Genomic DNA, 24809 nt, shown 5'->3' with positions numbered 1-24809 from the left:
CCCTCCAGAATGGCTTTCATGTAGCTAAGATAAAGGAAAAGGTGGGGGAGAATTCTCCCGAGAGAGTCTCTCATCACGACACTTTTACATACTCCCTACCGATCAAACCACTGATAAATGCAGTTGTGAATACTAAAGTCCTCAGCCAATACATCAATGCAACCCTCTCGAGAGGGACTGGCCGATATCGTTAACTGAATCTACAATTCTCAGGTCCATTACTAAGCTGGGGATCAAAGCCTCAGATGTTGCCTTTGCATATGCAGAGTTTGCCTTGATGCCTTGAAATTCAGAAATGTATCTAATATCTCAAATATCTAATATAGATCAGAGGCAAAAAAAAAAAAAAAAACATAAAATAAAAAAATAAGTTATATTACCTATTGTAGAAATGAAATTAATACATTTAATATACAAATTCGCAAATAGCAGCAGATAAACTTGGTGAATAATGGGGTTCGTTATCTGCTTTGCTTTCTGTGGGTTTTTATTTATGAGAAATGTATAAATTTTTTGTGGATGAAAGTGTATGTGTGTGTAAGTCTACACTTACTGGCTCACATTCTAAACTGCCATTGACAGTCCCAGCGCTGTGGCACTCACATGGTTTGCACACGTCCTTGGCCCACAGGAGTGCACCCACCTCCCTGTAGAACAGACTCCGACACCGCTCACAGTTCCTGCCTTTAAACCCAAAGAGAGTGAGTCTGCGTGTGCTTGTAGAAGGAAATAGGTGGGGGGAGGGGGAAACTGATGTCAACCTATTAAAATTCAATCATATCATAGGGCTATGATTTCAAATTAAAAAACTGCAGTCTTGGAAGAGGTCTGGAGCGAGATGTGTAATTTTCTAAGGTGTCCATTTTAATGTCCTCTTTCATCCCTACCTGCCACTGTGCCTGATGCCCGGCATATGAAACAATGAACCTGTTAGCATGGCCTGATTTACTTCATTAAATGTCCATCTGTTTTCGCTCTGATGCATTATTTCGATTTTTTTCTGCTCTGCTTTTTGATGCTTCCATTATATCACTACTATTTCTCCAGCTGTTGTAATGAAAATATCTGGGTTTCTGTTAGATATGGCATATTGGAACAATACAAAATGATTGTATAAATCATGAGACAGAAATAAGTCTTAGAGGTTGACCAACATGTGTTTTTCAATAATCGACTGGGATATTTAAAGAGCAAGACGACTGATAACCAATGCATACTGATAATCTATACATATGTTTAAACTTTTTTTTTTTCTTTTTACAAAATATTTACTTAAACATTTGAGATATGAAACCCCTATGGAAAATAATTCTATTTTACATTTTTATTATAATTGTTTTTAAAGTGTCATAAATTATGAGTGTAACGAGAAAGAGGTTCAACTGAAAACGTACATTTTATTTTACTTATTTTATACACATTTTTTTCTAATTTGCTGCAGAAAATTCTAAAAGATTTTAGGTTTCAATACATTTCCAAATGTAATTTTACATTAAAGATTTTCACTGTTTCACGACTAGAAAAATTAAGTCTGAGAAAAAGAGAGAATAAAAAAAAAAACTTGAAATGCTGTTACCTGTGGTATGATGTGTACAGTTATCACACACCCCTCCTCCTCCTCTAAAGTGATCTTCAGGGTGAGGATCCAGGCTGGAATTGTAGTGGCAGGAAGAGGCGTGGCCGTAGCACTGGCATGGGCGGCAGTTGTACGCCTGTACCTGATCTCCAGCTCTGAACGGCTTGTCATTGAAGAGAGGAGAACAGCTCTCGCACTGTTACAGAGAGTGAGAGATCAGAACACATCTAAATATACATTTATCAGTAATATCCAGAAGCACATCAGGGTTCAATTATAAAGTCCCAACAGTCACAAATTACACAATATTTCCATACGTACAAGACAGAGTAAACTCAGCTCATTCATTATAAGTGACTTTCAGCAACTGAACTATTTTAATAAGACACTTTCAATTAACTAACATCTCATGATAGAAAGAGGACGATGTATTTCATTTTTGTGAACAGTCATTACAAATTACTGAAAAAATGGGAGGCATCAAATGAAATGATAACAAATTTATTATAAAAAGCAAAGGATTCCCCAGGGAATGCTCATGCTGTGGCTAAGGTTCTCTGTGTCAGACTGCTGTTTGGGCAGCCGTAGTGGGCCGTGAGCCCAGAGGGAATTGCAAATTCAGCAAGCTGGATGCTGGAAGAGCCAGACACAGACCACCCGCCACTACAGCCCTCAATGCCAATGAGGGATCTGACAACATGCCACAGGGATTTGGAGTTTTACACATTGCGGAATGCAGTTTCAGAGAGAGCATCTGTAAGTGCAACAGTTTTGCAAAACTAAAGTATAAATAAGCCTATAAAAACACATCCCAGATTTAAATAGGGATTAAGAGAGAATGCATTTTTCCTTAGGATTCAAACAGGGATGAATTTAGAAGCCACCTAACACTTGCTCTTCCACCATACATTATAGTCATCATTTTTATCCGCTTTGGAAATCGCCACTGTTTATTTTGTGTCACCATACTTACTCGTGTAACTACTCATGTAACCGTCTTTACCTTAAATGTAGATGTTAAAAATACAGTTTTTTATATATTTACTGTATAGTCACTCTAGAAAAAAAAGAAGGGATTGCAATGAGGCTGGTTACACAACTTTAAATCATTAATTATAGTGGAAAGGACACTAACATCTCATAATGCTGATGTGATTATGAATATATGTGACTGAGTTAAATTTTCTTGAGAAAACACCCTTCCACGATTGTTTATATACCTGGTAACTGAATTAGAAGCTATTAAACAAAACTACAAATAAATGAATCAATACATTAATAATTATTATGAATAATAGTAATATTATTGATATTATCATTATTATTTTATATTATGGTGACAGCATATACATTCAACAGATACATACACTAAATACAGCTAATTAAACTACACATAATTCTACAAATTCTATAGTAAAGTTCTAAAAACAGCGATGAACATCGACAATGTTTAGCTAAATATTTACCTACTAACACAGTGTCTCACAGCATCCCAAATAATCAGTGAATCATTTTAATCATTCTAAAATCGTTTCTTTCAGGTGGTTCAGGTGAATCAAATGGTTCACAAAAGGTGGACATTAACGTTCAAACAAGGGTATTTATTAAAATGAATGCTACATATGACGAGTGACATTTTTAGAAGATTAGTATTGCCACCACTTTTACCCAGCTACACTCCTCTCCATGCCGGTAATAGATTCTGACCTCAGTGGCCTAAAAGACACACTCTTACACAGAGACAGAATATGAAGATGGAAGATTTGCTAATAGACATCCTCTGAATGGCTGGCTTCTGATGGCTGAATGCTGTGGAATGTGGCTGAGGCATTCACAGGACACACTGAAATGTTCTCTGTGGAATGTGAATGACATGCATGTCCCACGTCACAAACATCCAACACTCCAACACTGCCTTCCCCACTCAGTGACAATCAGTTCAGTCAATGTGCACTGAACACAAGAAGTGAGACACCAGCAACACTTTTACAGGCTCTGGCTGGAATATTACGAGGAAGCAAACATTTGTATGGCAAGCCTAGATCTGTGTCGGAGTAAGCAAACACAGCAGATAGCTCCGGGGCAGGGGGCAGTCCCTCCTCGAAGCTAGGTGTTTGGGTCTAGGGGCGTTTAAGGCAGTGAGACAACTCATGTTTATCATATTTACACACACACTTTTCAGCATGTACGTGTTAGATGTAGCTCTTGTTTGTTTCGGTGAAAACAACAACAGTAGCAGCGGAAGAGAGAGTGTGTCGTGTCTGGCCCTGAATAATGCATGGCATCTGGTGAATAATTTAAATCACCAAACATCAGGTCTAAAAGTTTAATCCTGGGACTTGCTCCCAATGTTCAGAATTTTATGCAGCAGTCTGGACAGTGAGCGATTCCAGAGAAGATGGAGAATGCTGTAAAGACTACTGGCTTTTATTTTGCCATGAGCAGTTCTTCAGATATAAGAAGTTTAAACCAAACTATGTTTTTCAGTAGCGTGACAGTTACTGCTACAAACAATGTGGCTTGTTTTGCCAACAAAGGTCTGTCTAAGGCAATCAAATGTTACAAATTTGCTTTTAATGTCATATTGTATTGCACACACAGCTTTGCTGAAGCTATAAATCAAATTTTATCTCCTAAATGGTCTTTTTTTTTTTTATTTAGTGTAAGAAGGTCTGCTTCAGTCTAGTAATTAAGTTCACTCTAAATGGACCCGTCTATTGAATTAGTTTGTTTAAATGGTCCTGTATATCATATGTAGTACAGTAATGTCGGACACATTTTAGTGAATCTGTTTGCCTAAAAAGGCCCTCTATCTCTAGAAATCTGATTCAGTCTAGTGAACCGGTTTACCCCCAAATTCTCCTAAATGTGATGTCGTAAAAAGTTGGATTCATTCAATTGCATTCTTTCAAACGCATCACTGAAAATTCTAGTAAATCACTCTAAACTCCATTCTCCCTCATGTATGTAGTGTGAGAAGGTCTGATTCATTACAGTTAATCAGTTAGGACTCCTGAACTCCCTGAACCTAACTCTAATATTTAGCAGCAGAAAATCAGAGAATCAGTTGCTCTCTGGTTAATGAAAATGTATACACCATATATATATAGTATTATATCTCAAGGAACATTGGCATTTCTGAAAAGTGTGAGTACTGTAGTCTTAGGTCATCAAATCTTTCCTTGAGATATAATTACCTTTCTGGACTCATCACCAAGACACCCAGGGGCTGATGGGACAAGACGATTAGAGGATTGCTACCCACAAAACCACTTCCTTCTCTTCTTCCTTTTCCTTTTTTCTACTACTTCTAGCTCTTTTCATAGGGAAACCGGAGATAAGGGTGAATGATCTTTTTGTCTCTTGTTTTCCTCTTCCTCCTCCTCCTTTCTTACAGCTTTTTTTTTTCTCTCATTCCATTAAAGCCTATTTTTGAGAGTGCTGTTCATTAAAGAGGACTCTTGCACGTAATTAAAGGGAAGTGGTTAATTAAAAGGGGACCTCCCCTGCGGGACTCACATTAGCTCCATGTGTGTGGCTCTCTGGGAGGCAGGCGCAGCGGTACGGACTCACACTAGTGTCACAGCTGTCTGCATGGCCATGGCACTCACACCTACGGGGACAAAGACACACAATTAGAAGTCACGTCCTCCTGGAGAACCTTTACTGATGTTCTTCTCATACGGTTCACAAGTTAAAGTCTGATTCTGGATTTACATTAATACAGTAAACAGAAATTCAAGGCAGGACATTATTTTAACATGACAATCCTTCTTCATTTCTTCTTTTTTTGGAAACAGCATTCAGTGACCATTTTAGGACATATTAAGAAAAATCTCTATGACATATCTCTATCTATGACATGAAATTAGTCTGATGTCAAATGAGTTGCAGGAAGTGTAACCTCGAAATTATTTAAAATATACATATATTATAAAGAGAATTTCTATTGTTAATTTTAACTTAAATGTACCATTTTCTGTTCCATTTTAAGGCCTCTTGAAAACACACAGCAGTTTTCAACAAATCAACAGGGTCAGCAAATTCAACGGCATCTGAAAAAATATTTCTCTTCTCTTTTCACATTCTCTAGATCTCTCTGTCTTTCATTCCTTCATTCTCTCTGTGCTTGGTTAATAGGACGTTGGCATTCAACATTTATAAATGCCAGTGGAAATATCATCGGCGTGTCGTAATGTACAACAGCAGACCTGACAGGTCTCCATCAGACGGAACACACACCTGCAGGTCATCGCTTTAATTATTCATTCTCAAGGGCCCTTATTCGGCATTATCATCCACCCATCTTTACACGGCTCCCACTAAAAGCAGCACCCTTCAGTTACTCAAACAAACAACGTAACAATAAACGAGAGGAGGAGAGTGTAAAAGAAAGAGGGTTGTCGTTATTGCTGGAGGTTATTACCGTATGAGCGCAAAGCAGACACTAATGCTCCCAGACACAGCTTGACACCCTGTCAGAATACCTCAAAAGCCGGATGTATGCACATTTTAGTCCCCAAACACATGTACATCCTCTTCTCAGTTTGAACTGTCAGTCTCCCTATAAAAGGGTGAATCTCAGAATCCACTTCTGTTTACTTTCTACCTTTGTTTTTCAGGCGAAGCTGTTGCGTTGTCTCAGAGAGCAAATGAAGAGAGCCGTACAGGGGGGACAAAAGAGAGAAAAGGTGGGGAGGAAGGGGGACACCTCTGAATGTCACAGGATGATGAGATTTCACAGTCCCTAAATCTCGATTTCATCTGTGCCAGTTTAACTAGCTCTTAATTAAAGCTGCCTTCTCTTGCTCACTCAGACACACTTGTACAGCGAGAGCGAGCCAAGTTACAGCTGCCTGCATAATGACATAATTACCATAGTCGTAAGAACAGTGGCTGTTTAATGTTTGAAGGTATACATGCATATAACACCATGTCTCGGCTTCTGAAGAGACAAAAGAACAGAATTGATATTCTTGAGAGACGCAGAAGAACGTCTGATTAGCTGAAGCTTCCGAGAGAAGGAACACAAGTACTGAAGCCCACAGTGTAATTACAAGACCATTAAAGGGTTAGTTCACCCAAATATTAAAATTATGTCCTTTATGTCCCATTTTTATGTCCTTTGAAGACAAAATCTGTGTTACACATGGCATTGTTCTCTGTGGTTAATAACAGACATGTCATTGAGCCCCTAGTTGTTTCAAATTAGAAAACATAATTTGTCTGCCATCCCCACTTGGTCTTGAACCTAAGAAGTCTTTCGCTCTCATCAAAGTCTGAATTATCCTGCCTTATCCGCATACTGATTTTCTCGTCAAACACAGAAATCCAATAAAAAAAAAAATCCACAACATTATGTTCAGTTTAGATACTGGAAATAATAATTATGTTATTATTGTGTTGTGTGACAGTTGATTGGGGTTGACGGGTGTCAGGGTGCTGCTGGGCTCGGACCTGCCGCTGATGGTGATCTCGTCCACAGCATAGTAGCGATGACGGAAAGGAACCCCAGGATCTTGGGTGTGGTACTGGCCATGGAGGTGGATTCTCACATGTGTGGCTCTCACAAATTCCTGAAGGGCGACACTGTTGTAGAAGTCATTGTAGCCCGGTCGCAGATTCGGCTCGGGCGTCAGGATGCTAAAGGTGATATTTCCACGGGAGATAGGTATGTTGCTGATACAAAAGACAGACAAAAAAACACCAATTTAAGTTTGCAGTTGTTAAAAGAATATCCAGGCTGCCTTTGAAGCAGTGGTTCTCAACCAAAGTGCCAGGATTCTTCCAAAGAGACCACAAAAATGGCTAAAAAATATTCTATTGTTTTCCCTTGATATTGTAAAGTTTTTAAATTGCATTTTCCAATGGAGCATTTTTTATATTGAATATAATTTGAAAATGTTATGCAAAGCTCAAAAATACTTTTCTATTTATGTGAATAAAAGAATAATAATAATTTTAAAAAATCTTCGTTTTTGGGGTGCATGACCCCTTTAAAAGTGTTCCAAAAATTAAATTCACCCTATATTATCCAACTGACTAAAAAAAGAAAGAGAAAAAGGAATAATATTCCTGCATCTTAAGCTTTGAGTGATTGAAAGAGACTTTCAAGTCTTGCCATAGCAGGGTAACACGTTGTTAGGTTGAAATGAAATGTGTCACAAGCTACTGAAATGAACAAACATCAAAGAAATGGAAAAAGCAAAGGTCTTTTCTTTGCATCTCAGAACTACTGAGAGGAAATTTCACTAATACAGGTTTAAAATATAGTTTGGGGATACAGAGTTTTAAAGGGAGATTCTCGGAGGGCAGGAATAAATGGGGTGAATGAGAGAGTTCTCGAGGTCTTACCAGGGGGCAGGATAAGTATAGCCCCTACTGCATTATTCGCTCTCAAGAAAGATCCACGGAGCACTTCTGAACGTTTCATCCCTAATACTGGTAGACTTATCCAGGACAAACCTGTGTGAAGACAGGCTTTTGTCCCCATCTCTCTCTCCTTCTCCATCTACCAGTGCTCTCTGTGTCTCTCTTTCCCCACATGCTTCGATGTGACACATCTGAAGAGTCTAAGTGCAGAACCTTATGCCACTGGGCTGAAGCTTTTGTTTGTAAACTAAAATATTCAGACAGGTAGTGAAACATCTGGCCAGTATGGCGTTCAGGACCAAACATAGCAGGATGTAAAGCTAACATTTTAAACTCATCATGACCCAACTTAAAATGTAGTGTGATATAATGATATATTCAATTAACTATGATTAGTTTTGTGATTCAAGAACACTGAAGAAGAGTTCTTCAATAAAAACAGTAGTTATTGAGGGGGAAATTAATATGATTTTATTTAGATCCCAGTATGATTTTATTTGGTTTGATTATATTTTATGAATAAAAAAAAATCTTAATTTAAATGCTTTTAAGTCATCCTGCAGCTCTTGGAACTTTGCTGAAGAAACACTACTGTAGACATATAATTACACATTTAAATCAGTTAAAGGAGTCTTTAACATTTTTATTAATTTTATGGTCTACATCAGTTTGTTTCTTTCTCTCCCAAAGCAAAAGTTAAAATTTTGTATTACTTTACATTTCACATGATTTAGAATACTACATTTGCAAAACTTTCTTGACTGACCATATATGACCAAACATGCTATACAGCAAAGCTCTTAGGTGAGCCAAACGATTGCCTAAACAACAAGGCAAATAATGCTTACAATGCTAATATCTAATGGTTTTATGTAATTTGAAAAGCAGTTCCTTAACCACTTCCTTTCTCTAATAATTTTGTAAGGGACAATCATGCATGTTTAATGAGTGGTGTCAAAAAAAAAAACAAAAAAAAACATGAACTGTAGTTTGTTGTCATATATAGTTACGATAACCCTCTCAGCCCAAACCATACAAATAACTGTCCTCATTTTCTCTTTCATGTGCATGTGAAACCAGGTGCTTGTGTGGTCCATAACAGCTAAGTGTCTCTGCTGTCTTGAATGCGGCCAAAGACAGCAGATATCAGATCTGAGCAGCCTGGGCTGTAGCCAAGAGCAGCATTTCCCACCCCATTCTCCTCTTAGATCCTCCAAAAGCTCACGAAATGACAATCCGCTGCTTTTATCACAGTAGGAACTTGTCTCAACCCACGTTGATAAAGCTTACCTGGCAGGAATCATTAGTTCAAGGACTGTTATAAGATTCAAAAGCGCCTGTGGATGGACTAACAGACATATATAGCGTGTGAGCGTGTATACACTACCTGGGCAACTGTAGACAGTTTACAGAATCAGGACGATCCAAAGGCCCGTTATCCTTCATTCCAAAGTAGCTGCAGTTCTTGGCCAAGAATTGCCAGTCCTTCCATTCGGAACTCACGGTTGTCTTCCTTTGAATGCGGACCGCTTCAGGCTGAGCATTGAGGAACTGGAGTATCACGTAGAAAACCTGTAAAGGAAGCATGTAAAATTACATGAAAGGGTGAAATATGCATGAAACACTCAACAGCAATGGATTATCTATTATCTGCACAGCAGCAGTCAATGCTCTGCTGCCTCCTAAAGCATGCCGGCACTTTGAAGAACAGCTTAAAGTGCCGCTTTACTCTTCCCTTTCTCCCTTTGTGGCTTCATTTTGAGGAGTTTGTTGAGAAACAGGTTGCAGCTTTGACTAAGTGGACACTTCAAAGTCTGTGTGGTGGTGTGTTTTATCTGGTATTGAGAGGAGAGACTGAGGCAGAGCTGCATAAATCCTCTACTTCTTTACAGCTGGACTCTCTGCTCTGCTCTGCTTGGCTTAGCCACATGGATGACTGGGCGACTCACTCAGACATACACAAAAGACTTTAGGTAGGCTTTAGTGTATTCAAATGGAAAATATGCTACCCAGTGTATGGATTTGAGAAAGCAGCCACACAAACAGAAAATATCAGGTTGAAGGTTACTTTAAATCAGCAACCTTTCTGGGGGCTAATAAGCCCTAAAATGTTTTTGTAATAACATAATTATAACTATAATGCCAAAACATTAAACTGACATTATAATGAACTTTTACGGTTATTCATTTGTATTACAATTGGATTTCACAGACAGGGTCACATATAGTGTCTTGATGCTCTTTAAAGGGATCGTTCACCCAAAAATGAAAACTAATCCATGATTTACTCACCCTCAAACCATCCTTGTCTTTCAGACAAATACATTCTAAAATAATCCAGATGGCTCTAAGGGGTTAATAAAGGCCTTCTGAAGTGACGCGATGCATTTGTGCGAGAAAAATATGAATATTCACAACTTTATAAACCTCATCTATAGCTTCCGCTAACTGTTGTACGAGAGAGAGTGGCATCCAGCGGAACATGGTGACTAATGCGAAAGTGACAAATGTGGAAGCGCAGACGACAAAGTGAAACAAAACACTGGAAATAATAGTATAAAATTAGGATTTGTAAAGAAACATGTTGGAGGAATTCGATATAAGCCAAAAGGACACTGGTTTTCTTTGATGTAAACAAAACACAGGAATTCTTTGAAGACGTTTAACAGCCGACAAAGGAACTCTAAACTGGAATCCCTATTTATACACAGGACAAGACACATGGGAGGATGAGGAAAACCTGGGACTAATGAAAACAACACAGGAAACACCTGGATCAAATTAACACAATACACGGACACCTGGAAAGAAAATCAGACAAACAAAACACGCGACAGAGTCTGCCATAGCGCCCCCCTCCGGAAGGCGTGACCTCAAGCCACATAACAGGGACAGGGTGTGGGCACTCTGGAGTTTCCCTAGAACAGACACGGGACCTGTTTGTATTTGGGGCATGGAGCCCTCCCTGGGCTTGAATGGGGATCAGGAGCCCTCCCTGGGCTTGACAAGGGATCAGGAGCCCTCCCTGGGCTTGAATTGGCATTTGTGGTCGCTCTGAAAGGCATTTACAAGGAGTGGGCACTGGAGTGAGCTTTGGGGCTGGCAGATTTACGTCCTTTTGGCTTGCCACATGAACTGGCAGTGGGCTTGAGTGAGCCGTGGACGGTGGAGGGCTTGACTCGGAGATGGCCAGCTTATGGGTCCCGGATTGGGATCAGAGGCTCTCCAGACAACGGATGACTGCCTCCTTCCAGCCGAGGTTGGTGGTGTCTGGGAGCTCTGCGGGGTGGTGGTAAGTCATCCGGAACAGCATCACCAGGGTCTCCCCCTCGAGGGAGCTGGTGAGGGGCACAAACGCCCTGGGCATACTCGCGAGCCATGGCGATGAACTTCGCTTGTTTATCCATAGGGCATGGCGTGAAAAGGAAAACAAAAGACTTTTACAACAAAACAAAAACTCAGGAAAAGCTGTTTGTTCGCTTACTGTTTCAGTCAGCTGTTCAATCACGTTTCACAGGGATTGAGGACCAAGGAGAAGCTGGAGATTTCTTCAACACTGAATTTTTATTAAAAGACGTGGAAAGCACAGGAATTCACAGAAGACGTTTAACAGCCGACAAAGGAACTCTTCTTCTTCTACTTCTTCTTTGGTGTTTTATTGGCGGTTGGCAAACCAGCTTATAGGTGTATTACCGCCACCGACTGGACTGGAATGTGGACAAAGGAACTCTAAAGTGGAATCACTATTTATACACAGGACAAGACAACTGAGAGGACGAGGAACACCTGGGACTAATGAAACAACATAGGAAAAACCTGGGGCAAATTAACAAAATATGCGGGGCCACCTGGAAAACACAAAACATGGGACAAGGTCTGACAACCATTCTAAAGCATGGACATTATTTAATATAACTCAGTTTGTATTCGTCTGAAAGAAGAATCATATACACCTAGGATGGCTTGAGGGTGAGTGAATCATGCAGTAATTTTCATTTTTGGGTGAATTATCTCTTTAAACTAAACTTCTATGAAGCAAAACTAACTGTAAAGCCTAATAATAATTTAGGTCTACTAACGTAGGTGAGCTAAGAGCCTGGTCCTGGTACAACATCCCCATAAAGCCAATTATTGGTGGCTATGTACCTGGTACTGTCCATTCTCCAGGTCTATGGTGATGGTTATTCCTTTGTCCAGCAGCTCTAAAGTGGAAAAGATGGAGGAGATCCAGGTGGTTCCAATGTCATTGTCATTGATGTAATGCAGGGGGTGGGCATCCTGGTTCAGACGGAGAATTTTGTTATGGGTGGTATCATTGGCTGCATTGGGGATGCAGTACCTCTCCACGAGGGGGTGCACTCTGGGGTGGCTGGCAGGGCAGCGGCATGTGGACTGTGTGTGTAGGTGAGGGAATTGTCCAGTGTAGACTTCTTCAATCTCTCTGAAATACAGAAATGCATGGTTTAAAATTGTTCACATCTTTCTACACTGGTTTTGCTTCAGGACCAAGATTAAATATAGTACATCTCTGCAAAAACTACTTCTTAAGCTACATCTGCTGTTAATGCCCTGTGACCTAATACTTACCTGTTGGTTAACGTCTTTGGATAAAATCTAAAATCCTGCATCCTTCCAATGAATTGATTTGTCCCTGGGGAGAAAAAGAAAGGAAAGTCAATGGGTGCTATTAAAGACAGTCTGCAGGATCCATAGCAACTAGTGGATTACCTTATCTGTGTCTTTATTTGAGTTAAAGAGACACTTGCGGCATGGTTGGATAAAAAATAATAAGGAATTTGTATTCATAATAGTATGCAAGACATGCCAAGCCAAAGAAAAATTTAGAATGCATGCATCATCTAATAAATGCATTTCTTACAGACAACAATGACTTAACAAAGCAGATATTATTAAATACTGATTCACATAACTAGATAGATTTTTATGTTTTTTAAAGAAGTTTATTAGTCTGTTTATTTAATCAAAAATACAGTAAAACAGTGATACTGTGAAACAAAGCATTATTACCATTTAAAATAACTATTTTGTATTTTATTTTTGACATATTACAATGACTTGTGCTGCTTAATATTTTTATGGAAACAACAATGCACATATGCTAAATATGGCCATTACATTTAGAAAATAAAAGATATATATATATATAAATTCTAATGGCATGTTTGTTTGAAGCAGCCTTTGACTTTATATCTAAGAATTCCCTCTATGCTTTGTCCACATGAGTTCTACGTGAATCAAACAAGCATTTCAGACCCCTGGGCTCTTGATAGAGTTTGAAATGTGTGTAAAATGGATTACACAGACTGCAACTTTCATGTGAAGCTGTTGTGTGTTAGCATGTTTGACAGTAAATGAGGCATACACTATTTGAAGACTATATACAGTACAGTGGGTTGCTCCCTTGTAATTCTGTGCCATTTAGGAAATAAGAAACTAAAAGAACTGGTAACCAACCTACTGTGTCCCCTAAGAGATATGGACAGAATTATTATCATTTTTTGCAAGCAAACACAACACAATTGAGGATTAAAATGAATGCAGAGTGAACTTAAAGAAACTTTAGTAAGTCTATGCTACTTATGAATGTGTATCCAAAATGTATGTCTGTGTGTGTGCACACACATGTGTGTGATTGTGTGTGCATTTCATTCCCTAGGGGTATTACATAAATCCCATCTCATCTCATTTATGAGGAGATTATTTGTTGCCATATGGTCACCCTTGACCTATATAAACTCCAACTATGATTAGTTGCAAGCTTATGAATATTTCTATAATGGAAAAATGTAACGTCTGCAAATTAGTCCCTTTCCGCACTCAATTTGAGTTATAGTTAATTCTGAGGAGAAATACTGTTAGGTGAGGACAACTACAGCTTGAAAAAAAAAATCTAATATATAAATGTGCATATTAAAATCTGAAAGAGCAATGTAGGAGTACAGAAATCATTACCATTAGAACTTGTACCGATCCACAGAGCACCATCTGAGGTGACGTCATCAATTGGTCCTGCCAAGGTTTGTGTGTCTAAAGCTGTGCCATCATCCTCTTGACCATTCAGGAACAAGCTCACGCTTGTGTCATGTATCTATGAATTCATTCGAAATAGGACAAATCAGTTACAAAATGCATGATTCAATCAATTGTTTTATATATATATATATATATATATATATATATATATATATATATATATATATATATATATATATATATACATACAATAAAAGCAATATGGCTGCCAACATAAGAAAAATATTAGAGAAATACATTATACCCAATATTTGTGTATGACATGTTTTATAGCAACATGCTAACATGTAACTCTTCTGGAGTTAGGGGTGTCTCCAAGTGGTGTCTCCATTGTTTGTTTTGTAAGGAGTATTTCCCTATCGGTAAGGTTCCATAACATTTAGGATGTCATTTAGGCAGCAAGGCAACAGACCTAATATTTATGTTTTATATGGCTGATGATTGTGGGTACTTTTCTCAGATAACACCCCTTCATCATATTCATATTTGCATGTTCTTTCACAATCTCCTTTAAAAAAGGTGCATGGAAATAAGTCACTAAAAAATCCATAAGGATGAAGGCAGCATTAGACTGGAGGATCCTTAAGCTGCTCTCTTTCATGGCCGCTGATTGAAAACTGTAGAGAGGCTATTCTTGAAATCTCTAACCGGCCAATGACATGCAGCTGAGAATTGAAGCAACGTCACAGTGATGTAAATGAATCCTGAAGTGCTTCTTCCATTTACCAGCCCTTCAGACTCTTGAAAGAGCTCTGGTGCTCCTTTTGTTGCATTCCTAGTTTTTATTTACTCTCCTTCCATTCTAGTAACTTTTGCTTTTGGGATAATATGTGGGTATTTTTCCCACCTGTTTAATCAAGCCTTTTTGTAACATCAAAACTGTTAGGCTGATGATACATGGGGCAACTTTCTGAGCAATTTTGCCAGACAACTTTTTATGAGCAATGTTTCCTGGGCACTTTCCTATTTTAAAAAAAGGGTAACAAATTTCTACATGGATACTTTAGATCAGTCATCAGCCCTGGGTTGTTGGACAGTTAGTGGTGGTGTTGTTGAAATCGTGCAACTTTAGTTTTATAATTCTAAATCATTCTTTTGAGAAGATTACCTTCATGAACAAAATGTAAGAATCATAAACTTTTGCTGGTCACAGAGCTTATTTGCTGCAATAATCCAAGAGCGTGCATCTGTGTGTGTGTTTTAAGGTGGAGGGAAAAGTGTTTCTTGATTTGAACTGCTTGTGCCCTAAGTATATCACTTGGCCAGCACTTATTGTATTAGAATGCAAGTGTGTGTTGGTAGTGTGGGACTGGTCTGACCTGTCTGGAACGCTGCCTATGAGATCAAACCAGTGTGGAGCAGATTAATAACTGGCCATTCTGTGGAGCTCTTAGTAACATACTAATCAGCAGGTGCTGACATCTTAAAAGCTCCTCTCCACTTTCAAATTGAAAATGGAACATTTAATCTGCACAGGGATTTACCAGAATGTGCAACAAATGTATGCCATTATTTATATAACAATGGCTATTAAGCAAATGTCTCACTAGAAATAAAAACTCCTGAAACATTTTTTCCACCTAAACTATTGTGCCTTTACATTAAATGGTTAGTTCACCCAGAAATTTAAATTAGGCAATAAATTACTCACCTTGAAGTCATCCTAGGTGTATATGGCTTTCTTCTTTATCATACGAATCCAGTCAGAGTTATTTAATTAATTTTCTTTGATCTTTCAAGTTTTTTGATGCCATTCAGCTGGTGATGCACTGCATCAGTCCAAGAGAATTTAAATAAAAAGCTAATCAATAAAAAAAAAGTCTCACATGCGCAAAGCTGACCTCATCATAACCCCGGAACTGCTTCATTTACAACTCTTTCTTTCAAAAACGCATCGATTAGCTACAGGAGGCCTTTGTTTACCCCCAGGAGCCGTGTGAGACACTTTTTGTTAATGGTTGCGCTTTTTAACAAACTTCTCAAGGACTGATGCAGTGCAACACCCGCTGTGTGGCATCAAACAGCTTGAATGATCAAAGACTATTTTTTTTAAATAACTCCAACTGGATGCGTCTGAAAGAAGAAAGTCATACACACCTATGATTACTTCAGGGTGAGTAATTTATGGCTTAATTTTCATTTTGGGGTGAACTAACCCTTTAAGTAGCCTCATAAATACATATTTTGGAAATGGTGGGAAAATAATTTGATTAAACATTTTTCAGTTTTAAATTTGTGGGAAATGACAACACTAAGAGTGTTGTAAGACACCACAACACAGAGCCAAAGATGTAACATAATCACTGGCTGACATTAAGAAATAGTAATACTAGCTAACTGCTAAAGGTCTTCTGTCCATCAGCCTTGTAGAGGTCAATATTAAACAAATATTAGCTAGCATTGTTGTTGTTTTACATGTGGCAACACAACAAGATCTTTAAAAGGGTCACAAATGAAAAAGCTAATAATACGTCATCATTTAAAATAAAGTTTATGAACTAAAAACACAACTTAACATTTATTTAAACCGAGTCGCAAAAACAGCTTGTTTTGGAAGGGTTTAACACTTTAGACCATTTGCACTGAAATCATGAGAAGGAAACAGATTATTACACTACATTAGACTCAACAGCAGTCTGAACTTTGCCTCCAAAGGTCTGAGAGAAAGCAAAAAAATGATCAGGGAAAAAGTAAATTATAGCTGTATTTGTAGAAAGAAACCTCTGGGGGTAAAAATGAATAAACTAATAATATACGGCTGCTTTAAACTGAAGCAGACCATCTGACATGAGATTTAAGAAAGACTTAAAACTCTTTTTGTTTTTGTTCTAAGAAAACAACAGTGCACAATCTTTCTAAAATCTAACTGGGGGCTTTTTATAGCAGCGATTTCATAATTCATACCAAAAACAAAGTTGTGATCTTTGGGCTTGAACCATAAAGCAGGGGCAGATACAAGCTTAACCTGAAGCCAAGTCGTCTGCAGCAGCGTGAGAGACAAACCATTCCATGATAAAGCCCTTTCCATTTCAGCACTGGAGGAGCTGTCAGGGCCTCTAGAAATATTCCACTCTGGATGAGGGTATAAACGCAAGCAATCCTCCTCTTTTAATACTGATACCTGCTGAAGCCCTGTCCTTCTATCTGAACACACACTCTCTCCCGCTACCTCATACAAACTCACACATACATAACCGCAAACACATGAGATGTTTTATTTACGGCTCATAGCTAGGCCTCCCTGTGATTCCTATCATTTAACTGAAGCAAAAAGGTTTTCCTATTTGTAATTTGTTACATTATCACATGTTTCATAATGCACTCAGAGGCCAGTGTGGTGATGTGAAATATAACAGTCAGGAAGTTTGAGGTGCTGCTATTGACGCCGGGGCCTCTCTTCACTGTCCACCAATACAATGCGAAGAAAACTGATGAAAAGCCAATTTCCCCTTTATCACATTAACACAGCCATGAGAGAGGAACATTTGTTCTACTCAGGTACACTAAAGATACAATTGCCAATCTCACATATACATGTTTTATATCAGCCTTTTTCCTCCTGCTGTAAGGATGGCAACAATATATTAAGACTAGCGTGACAGTTTATTTAAGAAAGGAAAATTGTCTCTGTGGAGCTGGAGAGGGCAGAAATATATAAGGCAATGTGTCAGCGCTTTTAATAAAGGTAATAACTCTTGAGAGGCTATGCTTTACACAGAAAGCATATCTTGAGTCATAACCCCCCCCCCCCCACCCCCAACACACAAACACACACACTGTTCACTGTGTCCGAACAGAATATTTTACTAACTAGGTTCTCAATATAATGTAATATTACTAAAGTTTCTACAGTTTTGGTCATGTGTCCGTAAAGAATGAGCCTCTTCACATAAAGAAAAAGCTTGAAAAAGTTTGTTTATGATGCTAAGGACCCTGTAAAATCCAGGCAGAAGAGAAATGGTTGTACCTTAAAATTACATATTATTACAAAATTACACATTTCCAACAATAGATACATATTTACCATATGTTAAAGTAGTGACTGTGCATTACAGAACAGAGGGTGCAACGAATATATTGCAGCTTTGACATTTTATACTGGGAAATTAGTAAGTATTCATAAACACCAGTCTTTGTAATCATATGGACAAATTGTTTTACTGGAAGCTGTTTGTTTTTATAGTATCATTAATGGTCTTCCTGCTGGGGTAACTGCTGATGCAGGAATATCTATGTTTGTGATGAATTACAATCTTTTTACATCAGGATAATGATTTCAAGTGGACTGTTTCTTGAAAACATGACATTTACAATCAATTTACAAGTGCAAATGTTCCTAATTGATCCGGTTGTCATTAAGGATATTAATCAAGCATTATCTCTCACCAGTAAGCGAGGAAGGTGAATTCAATGAGGCTTCAAGAACAAAAAGAGCAATGTCTGCAAGTGATTTTCCTGTAATTTACCTTTTCTCTCATTTGTTTATGATTTTGAATTAATGGAAACACAAAGAGAACTCCAGCTCTGGCTCATTTATAGATCAAAATGTTTAATTTCTCTGGGGAGCCATAGTGAAAAGACAATCCACCAGTAATAAATATTGAATATATTAGAATTTTTTTTTTTTTTTTGAGATGATGTTCATGTTTTTGAGAGGTTAATAATTATGCAGTTTAATAAAAAAAAAAAAAGAAGAAATGTTTAGCATTAAAAAAAACTTTAACCCTTAAAAATCATGAGATATTTAAGTAGTTGAAATATTTCTATAACCTTTATGGAATTGAAAACCATACCAAGAAAGTGAGCACATGTAGCATGCCCTTGCAAGATTACAAGTCTCCAACAACCATCAAAGGGAAATAACCAATCCCACATTTCATGTATCTTCTCATTATGTATTACCACCAAATATATATATATATATATATATATGCCGGAAATGTTTAACATACCAGCACATTTTAGCACCTGACTTATTGCAGTCCAGCTTTATTTATGTAGTGCAATGAGTCCTGGTGTGTTCATATGACTTTGCTGTACACTTTACAGATTGTGGATACGGGGGCAGCATGCCACGAGCTACCCATCCATCTCCTGACAGGCCTCAGATCCAGGATTGTTCACTACATTTTTTCCTCTACCCACCCCTCTTGCGCCTTTCACTAGCAATAAACACATGCTAACTAGGCAGAAGGGCAGTGGCGGCTAAACAGAGGAGACGTAATCAGCTCCGCCACATCTGCAAAGAGCCACAACCCTGCAGCTATGACAGATTACAGGACTCCAATGCAGCCACACAATGCATTTGATCTGTCTGATCAGTGCGGACGATTTCCAGGATGTTTCTTGCCCCTTGGTCGTATGCTCGTCTGTCATTGTTACTCATGCCCAGTCTGAGAGACATAATATACTGTGAAATTGCTCACATCGACTTATGGCCATTACCAGTTTCGCAGGAAGCACTGTCACTCAGCATTGCCCCTTTTGATATATATCCATCCGCCACCGATCTTCTCAGACTTTAATCTGAATAAAGACTCCTGATAAAACTTGCCAAGGAAAGCCCATCTCTAGGCAAATGTTTAATTCCATCTGACATTGATGTGCTGAAACACATATAAACACCTCAATGGACCAGATTAAACAATAGTCTGCACGTCATTGTTGGGGGTTCTCAAAAGGCCAGTGTATTTTCCTCTCGATACAACACATAATTTAAAGCCAGTATATTCACAAGTGCTGCAAGACGCCCATGTCCTGTAGAAGTCAACTCCAAGAACTTAAAGCTGAGAAGACTCTAATTTCCTGTCAACACTTTGGGGTGATTTATTCGCCACTCGTGGCCTCCGGTGCCTGTGGACAGTGAGCTGGGGAAAGGTGGAAGCTCTCCTTGCTTCCATCCACCTTGCTTCACCTTCACTTGCGCTGCCAATCAGTCTCCATCACTCTGGGTGGCATAAGAAGCTCTGAAAGGTCAGCTGACCCGCTGCCAGCTCCCCTTCCAAAGCCAGAGGGCAACTTGATAGCAGCGCTGATGTCTCCTCTGCTAGAGATTTACTCCTCTGCTTGTGCAAAGTTTATTTACAGCACACCTTTATCTACAAAAAATAAACATCTGCGTGACATTGTCGATATTTGAATTTAGAATTTGAAGTGTGTTATCCATGTGAAAAATTATAATTTATCATAATTTACAGCAACAGGAAGTAATGGAAGTGAGAGTCTATTTGTGTTAAAGACTGTATTACTACTGAGAAAGCGAGCTGCCTACAGGATTTTATCATCCTGCATTATCCTGCATTATCTTTTTCTTTCTCACACATATAGTTTGACTCGAGGCAGCCAGATACCCTTTTCCAACCCCACCACAGCACCCCGGTTTTAGTGGTCCTTTGGCTCAAAGGGCCCTTGGCCACGGGCTGGCTGGCCTACTTATCTTTGGGTGGGGTGAAGTTCACTCAGGGTGATGAGCCATGTGCACATTCGGGTTAAGAGCTTGAGACTCGGCAGCTCTTGGCCAAAACAAATGTCCCCGGAGAACGAGCGTCTGCCACAGTGCAAGCCTCTGCGATCGAAATGGCATGGCCAAGGCCTAGACCCTTGTGGAAGCTCTAATTGTGCGTGAAAATGTTCATTAACTTGTGGGATTCTCACAAACTTCGAACAGCCAAAGACAACATATAAACAGCCACAAGAGCACAGTTTCAGACTGCTTCCCACAGGAGCTGCAGAACATAGTGTTATAAACAATACTGTTCAATAATTGAGAGGATAATATTGAATAAATTAAAAGCATTTTAGACACGATGTTGCTACTTAGCGCCAAATGAAATCAAGCAGAATTAACAGGTGCATGTCTCTGAGCAACACTGAATGAACCAGTTGAGCGGTTAATTCAAACGATTCACTTATAATTGGTTTGTCTTCTGCAAGAATCATTGTTTTTTAGGGAATCCATTCATTAAATACCATTCAGTGAATCACTCATAAAAGTTTGTTTTCAAACGAAGGAGTTAACAGTTCGAAGACTCACTCATAAAACAACCAACTGTCAACCTGCAGAAAGATTCATTGAAAAATCCTTTTTGACTGTACATCAGGGCTCTTGAAACACCCGCACCCAAACAAATTAAAGAACTGGAACTAACTAAATTAATATTCAAAACTTTATGATTTTACTCATTAGTTTATGATTCTACTCATTAGTTAAGAAACTGAATGAAAAAACACTGTCATTTCAGGAAATTTAGAATCAATCGAAAAGGAAACTGATAATGGTTTTATTTCAACTTCTAAATGAGAAATTAAAGGGGTAAATAAGTTCTCAAGAAGTATAACTCAGTTCTGTTTGACCCAATAAAGGTCTAGTCGCTACCTGGTATCACAGCAGCTTTTTAAATTGTAACCAAAAATGAGACCTGAAAGTAAAAGCAGACAAAACAAAGTCTGTGACATGGATACCATCAAATGGACAATATGTTGATGAAATGATCCCCACTTCACTAGAGAAGAACTGCATCAAAGTTCCAACTTTCATATGCAAGAACAAGAAGTTTTAACCATTCATAAGAGTCATGACAGGCACCTGACACGCATTGATATGATAATTCAGATTTACGTTGAGGAGTGGCTGTAATCACTGTTCCTCTTTGGCATTTACATTTTCAACTTTCCCCCTTCGACAACTCTTTTCATGTGTCGAGACCTGCCAAGGCTCATCAGCTACGCTGTGATACGTTCACGGTTTTGAACTGACTTGCAAAGAGACAAAAAGAACGCTGTTGTAATTTTTCCTCCCTGCCGAGTCTCGATACTTGCTTGATCTTAATTACAGCCCACAACTTCATAGAGACAAATTACCCACAATAAGCAGCACAACAAACAACTGACAGGAACCCACTGTCGCTCCTCATCGTCATCCAAGTGGACAGCATAAAAGGCATATCACTCTTCTCTTCTCCTCCGCTGTTGCTCTCACTCTCCTTTTAAAGTAATGACTATGGACAAACACCTGCAGACCAACTCCTCTTTCTTTTTCCCTGAAGCCTTTCTAAATGCTGTAATGCTGTATTCCTTTTGAGTGTTTCTTTTTTCCTCCACTCTCTTTATCTTGGAGGTTTTTTTTTTTTTTTGACCATATACAGGATTCCTCAAAAGCAGGAAGACCGTTACCTGTAAGGGTGCTTAATTATTTGGTTTGCTTTTGACAAAAACTAATGTTAACAGTATGAATGGGACTGAATGGTAAGCTAGTGCAGTGAATCTCTATTCAACTACAGTATAGTAGAAACGTAATTTTCTGTAAGTTGCTTTGCAAAAATTTGTATCATAAAATGCGCTTTACATATACACTTGAATTGAACTGAATTGAATTCTTTATTTTGGAAGCACCTTTACATTTTAGTTTGGTGTTGATGATTCAAGTAATAACACAAAAAATGTTTGGGAACACTTGCCTAGTTGACTATTCAGGTCGACTAGTTGATGATTTTTTTTGGTACTTTGTAACGAATTAAGAGATTTCTCAGAAATGGGTTTCTTACAGCCTTTAAATGGGAATAACAGACAGATATTAATACCTGTCATTTATCTTATTAAAACAATAATATATCCCTGAAAAATGCATACTAAATCTTAAAACCTAAATCAGCCTAAAGTCCAACTACATCATTCATTGTTCAAGTAAACCACTAACTAGTCGATATTGAAAATATATAATTTTACAGTTAAAAGGTCTGTCTGTCACTTAAAAAAAAAGTCAGATGAATAATCATAATCATATTCAAGAGATAGTTCAGTACTTAAGAAAAAAAAAACAGAAAAGCTTGCCTAACACCAGGTACTTAGAGACGGTGTCAGTAATAGTCTTCAGCAAGTAGACCACCATGAAGAGTTAAGGCTGAAAATAGGCTAATTTTGTCCCTAGAATACAATGTCCGGTCTGCAGTTTAAAATTCCTAATGGGCACAGAAAATATATCTTATGTAGTCCAAGTAAAGGCTGTCACAGCAAGGCAGCATATTACCTGTGAATTTGTGTGAAGGATCTCATTATCATAATAATGTTTTCTGTCCCAGAAGTCAACCTGCTATTCATAATCTGAACGAATGCAATTTAAAGCCATAATAATCACTACTATTGTAAGGTAATACTCTCCACAGACAGAGTACTCTGTTTCCTGATGATGGCCAAGTTTATCCTCTGCTCCTTCTCCTTTCATTTCTGACACAGAGATACAGGCTGCCATTTCCAAAGCTGAACAATGCCAGAGAGCCGGTCCTAATGGGACTGACTGGTACTTTGTCAGTGCAAAGGACTCTGAAAGCTGAGAATGAAACATGACCCAGCAATTCCACAGTTTTGTGCTCTTCATGTTTGCATCGCTGAACTGGATGTGGATCATTCTTTGAAGACAAAGCAGAGGCAAAAGCAGCGGAATGTTTCTGACAGGAATGATGCAGGAGCGACTGGACCTGGATTGATATGTATTCAGAGCGGGGTGTATGAGGGGTTGACCTGCACTCTTCCCCCTTCCTGCCCTCACAGCTGCAGGAAAGCAGATGTTTACCACTGTAATTAACACCTTCTATTCATGCATCTTGTCCAAAGTGGAAATCTGTTGTGACATGGGTTCAGCTAAAACCTGCTGCGGGTTCTCACAACACAATATTAATATCAATATTTTTCAGCGGCTACTCAAATGAAATCAAGCTCAAATATGAATGGATGGTGATTTATTGTTGCCAAAGCAACACTACATGACACCTGACCAAGCTTACATCATATAATTCTGCCACAAAGCTAGAAACTCGTTTCATCCCTACTGACACCTAAGCAGGAAATACTTCATTGAACACTAAATATTCAGTTTAACTTTACAGTTGGATATCACATTATGAAGATACATGCTGTAATGTTGTCTTGAAGAGTATGTTATATAAATAATCATGGAAAGAATAAGAGAATAGAAACATGATGCCTACCTGTAGAGACATGTGTGTCCAGACGCCTATGCTGATATGACCTGCAGTCTTCATGCTTATAGAGAAGTTTTGTTTGCTGTGAATGCCGTAGTGAATCTGAATGTCTTCCTTGGAGACTGTCACCAGCAGCACCAGTCTGCCCACAGCCCTCTTTTCCAATAAAGTCCTGCACATTAGGAAAACAAACATTAATAATTTTGCTCAGAGAAATTCAAGTGCTCAAAATAAGCCACATAAAAGAATATCCAGAACAGGCCTAAATTTACATAAAATGTTTTGAATTGCCTAATGCATCTTCATATGTAACACCTCATTGTTTCATATAGTAAACAGTGAACGATATCAGTAAACAATCAATACACCTTCAAAATATACCTTTAAAATAATCCAACTCGCTTTTACCGTGAAATTTGTTGCCATCTAAAATGAACATCACTCTGACATTTATGCATGTCGTATCAATATTTTCCATTTGGCTTTTCTCGTTACTCGAAGACACTCTCATACACTGTCATATGAAACACCTTTACAGACGTTTTACAGGAAACAGCAGCATTTACGAACACAAGGCCACAGCATCCAATAAATCATAAAGCATTTGTACTCAGGTTGCGGCTGGCCGCGGAGTCAAAACATCTCACCTACAGCCAAGCTTCTGCTGCCTGCTCTACTTGCAATTAGGCCAGACTTCTCCAGGGAATGCAACATTTTAGTATTCAATATGTCTACTAAGGCAAGTGTTCCAAAAAACTACATCTGAGCGGTGTATATTTTTATGTCATATTACCAAGGGGATCTTAGGCAGGTATTAAACACAGGCCAAT

At 38.5% G+C, this 24809-nt stretch overlaps 1 protein-coding gene across 1 annotated transcript in view; it reads right to left on the bottom strand.

Moving 5' to 3' along the window:
- ush2a (Usher syndrome 2A (autosomal recessive, mild)) overlaps window positions 1–24809 on the bottom strand; it is a 194376-nt gene that overhangs the window by 168174 nt on the left and 1393 nt on the right. The window contains exons 2-10 of the mRNA XM_052530541.1: window positions 23986–24151; window positions 13922–14057; window positions 12536–12599; window positions 12095–12389; window positions 9336–9520; window positions 7034–7255; window positions 5096–5189; window positions 1577–1772; window positions 554–684 (exon numbers count right to left, since the gene is read on the bottom strand). Of these exons, the coding sequence (XP_052386501.1) occupies window positions 554–684; window positions 1577–1772; window positions 5096–5189; window positions 7034–7255; window positions 9336–9520; window positions 12095–12389; window positions 12536–12599; window positions 13922–14057; window positions 23986–24151 (1489 nt within the window). The remainder of the gene's footprint in view (window positions 1–553; window positions 685–1576; window positions 1773–5095; window positions 5190–7033; window positions 7256–9335; window positions 9521–12094; window positions 12390–12535; window positions 12600–13921; window positions 14058–23985; window positions 24152–24809) is intronic.

The sequence above is a fragment of the Carassius gibelio genome, chromosome A17, assembly GCF_023724105.1.
Source record: "Carassius gibelio isolate Cgi1373 ecotype wild population from Czech Republic chromosome A17, carGib1.2-hapl.c, whole genome shotgun sequence".
Classification (NCBI taxonomy): domain Eukaryota; kingdom Metazoa; phylum Chordata; class Actinopteri; order Cypriniformes; family Cyprinidae; genus Carassius; species Carassius gibelio.
The sequence above is the reverse complement of the archived record's forward strand: the minus strand, read 5'-3'. Positions and strand labels throughout refer to the sequence as shown.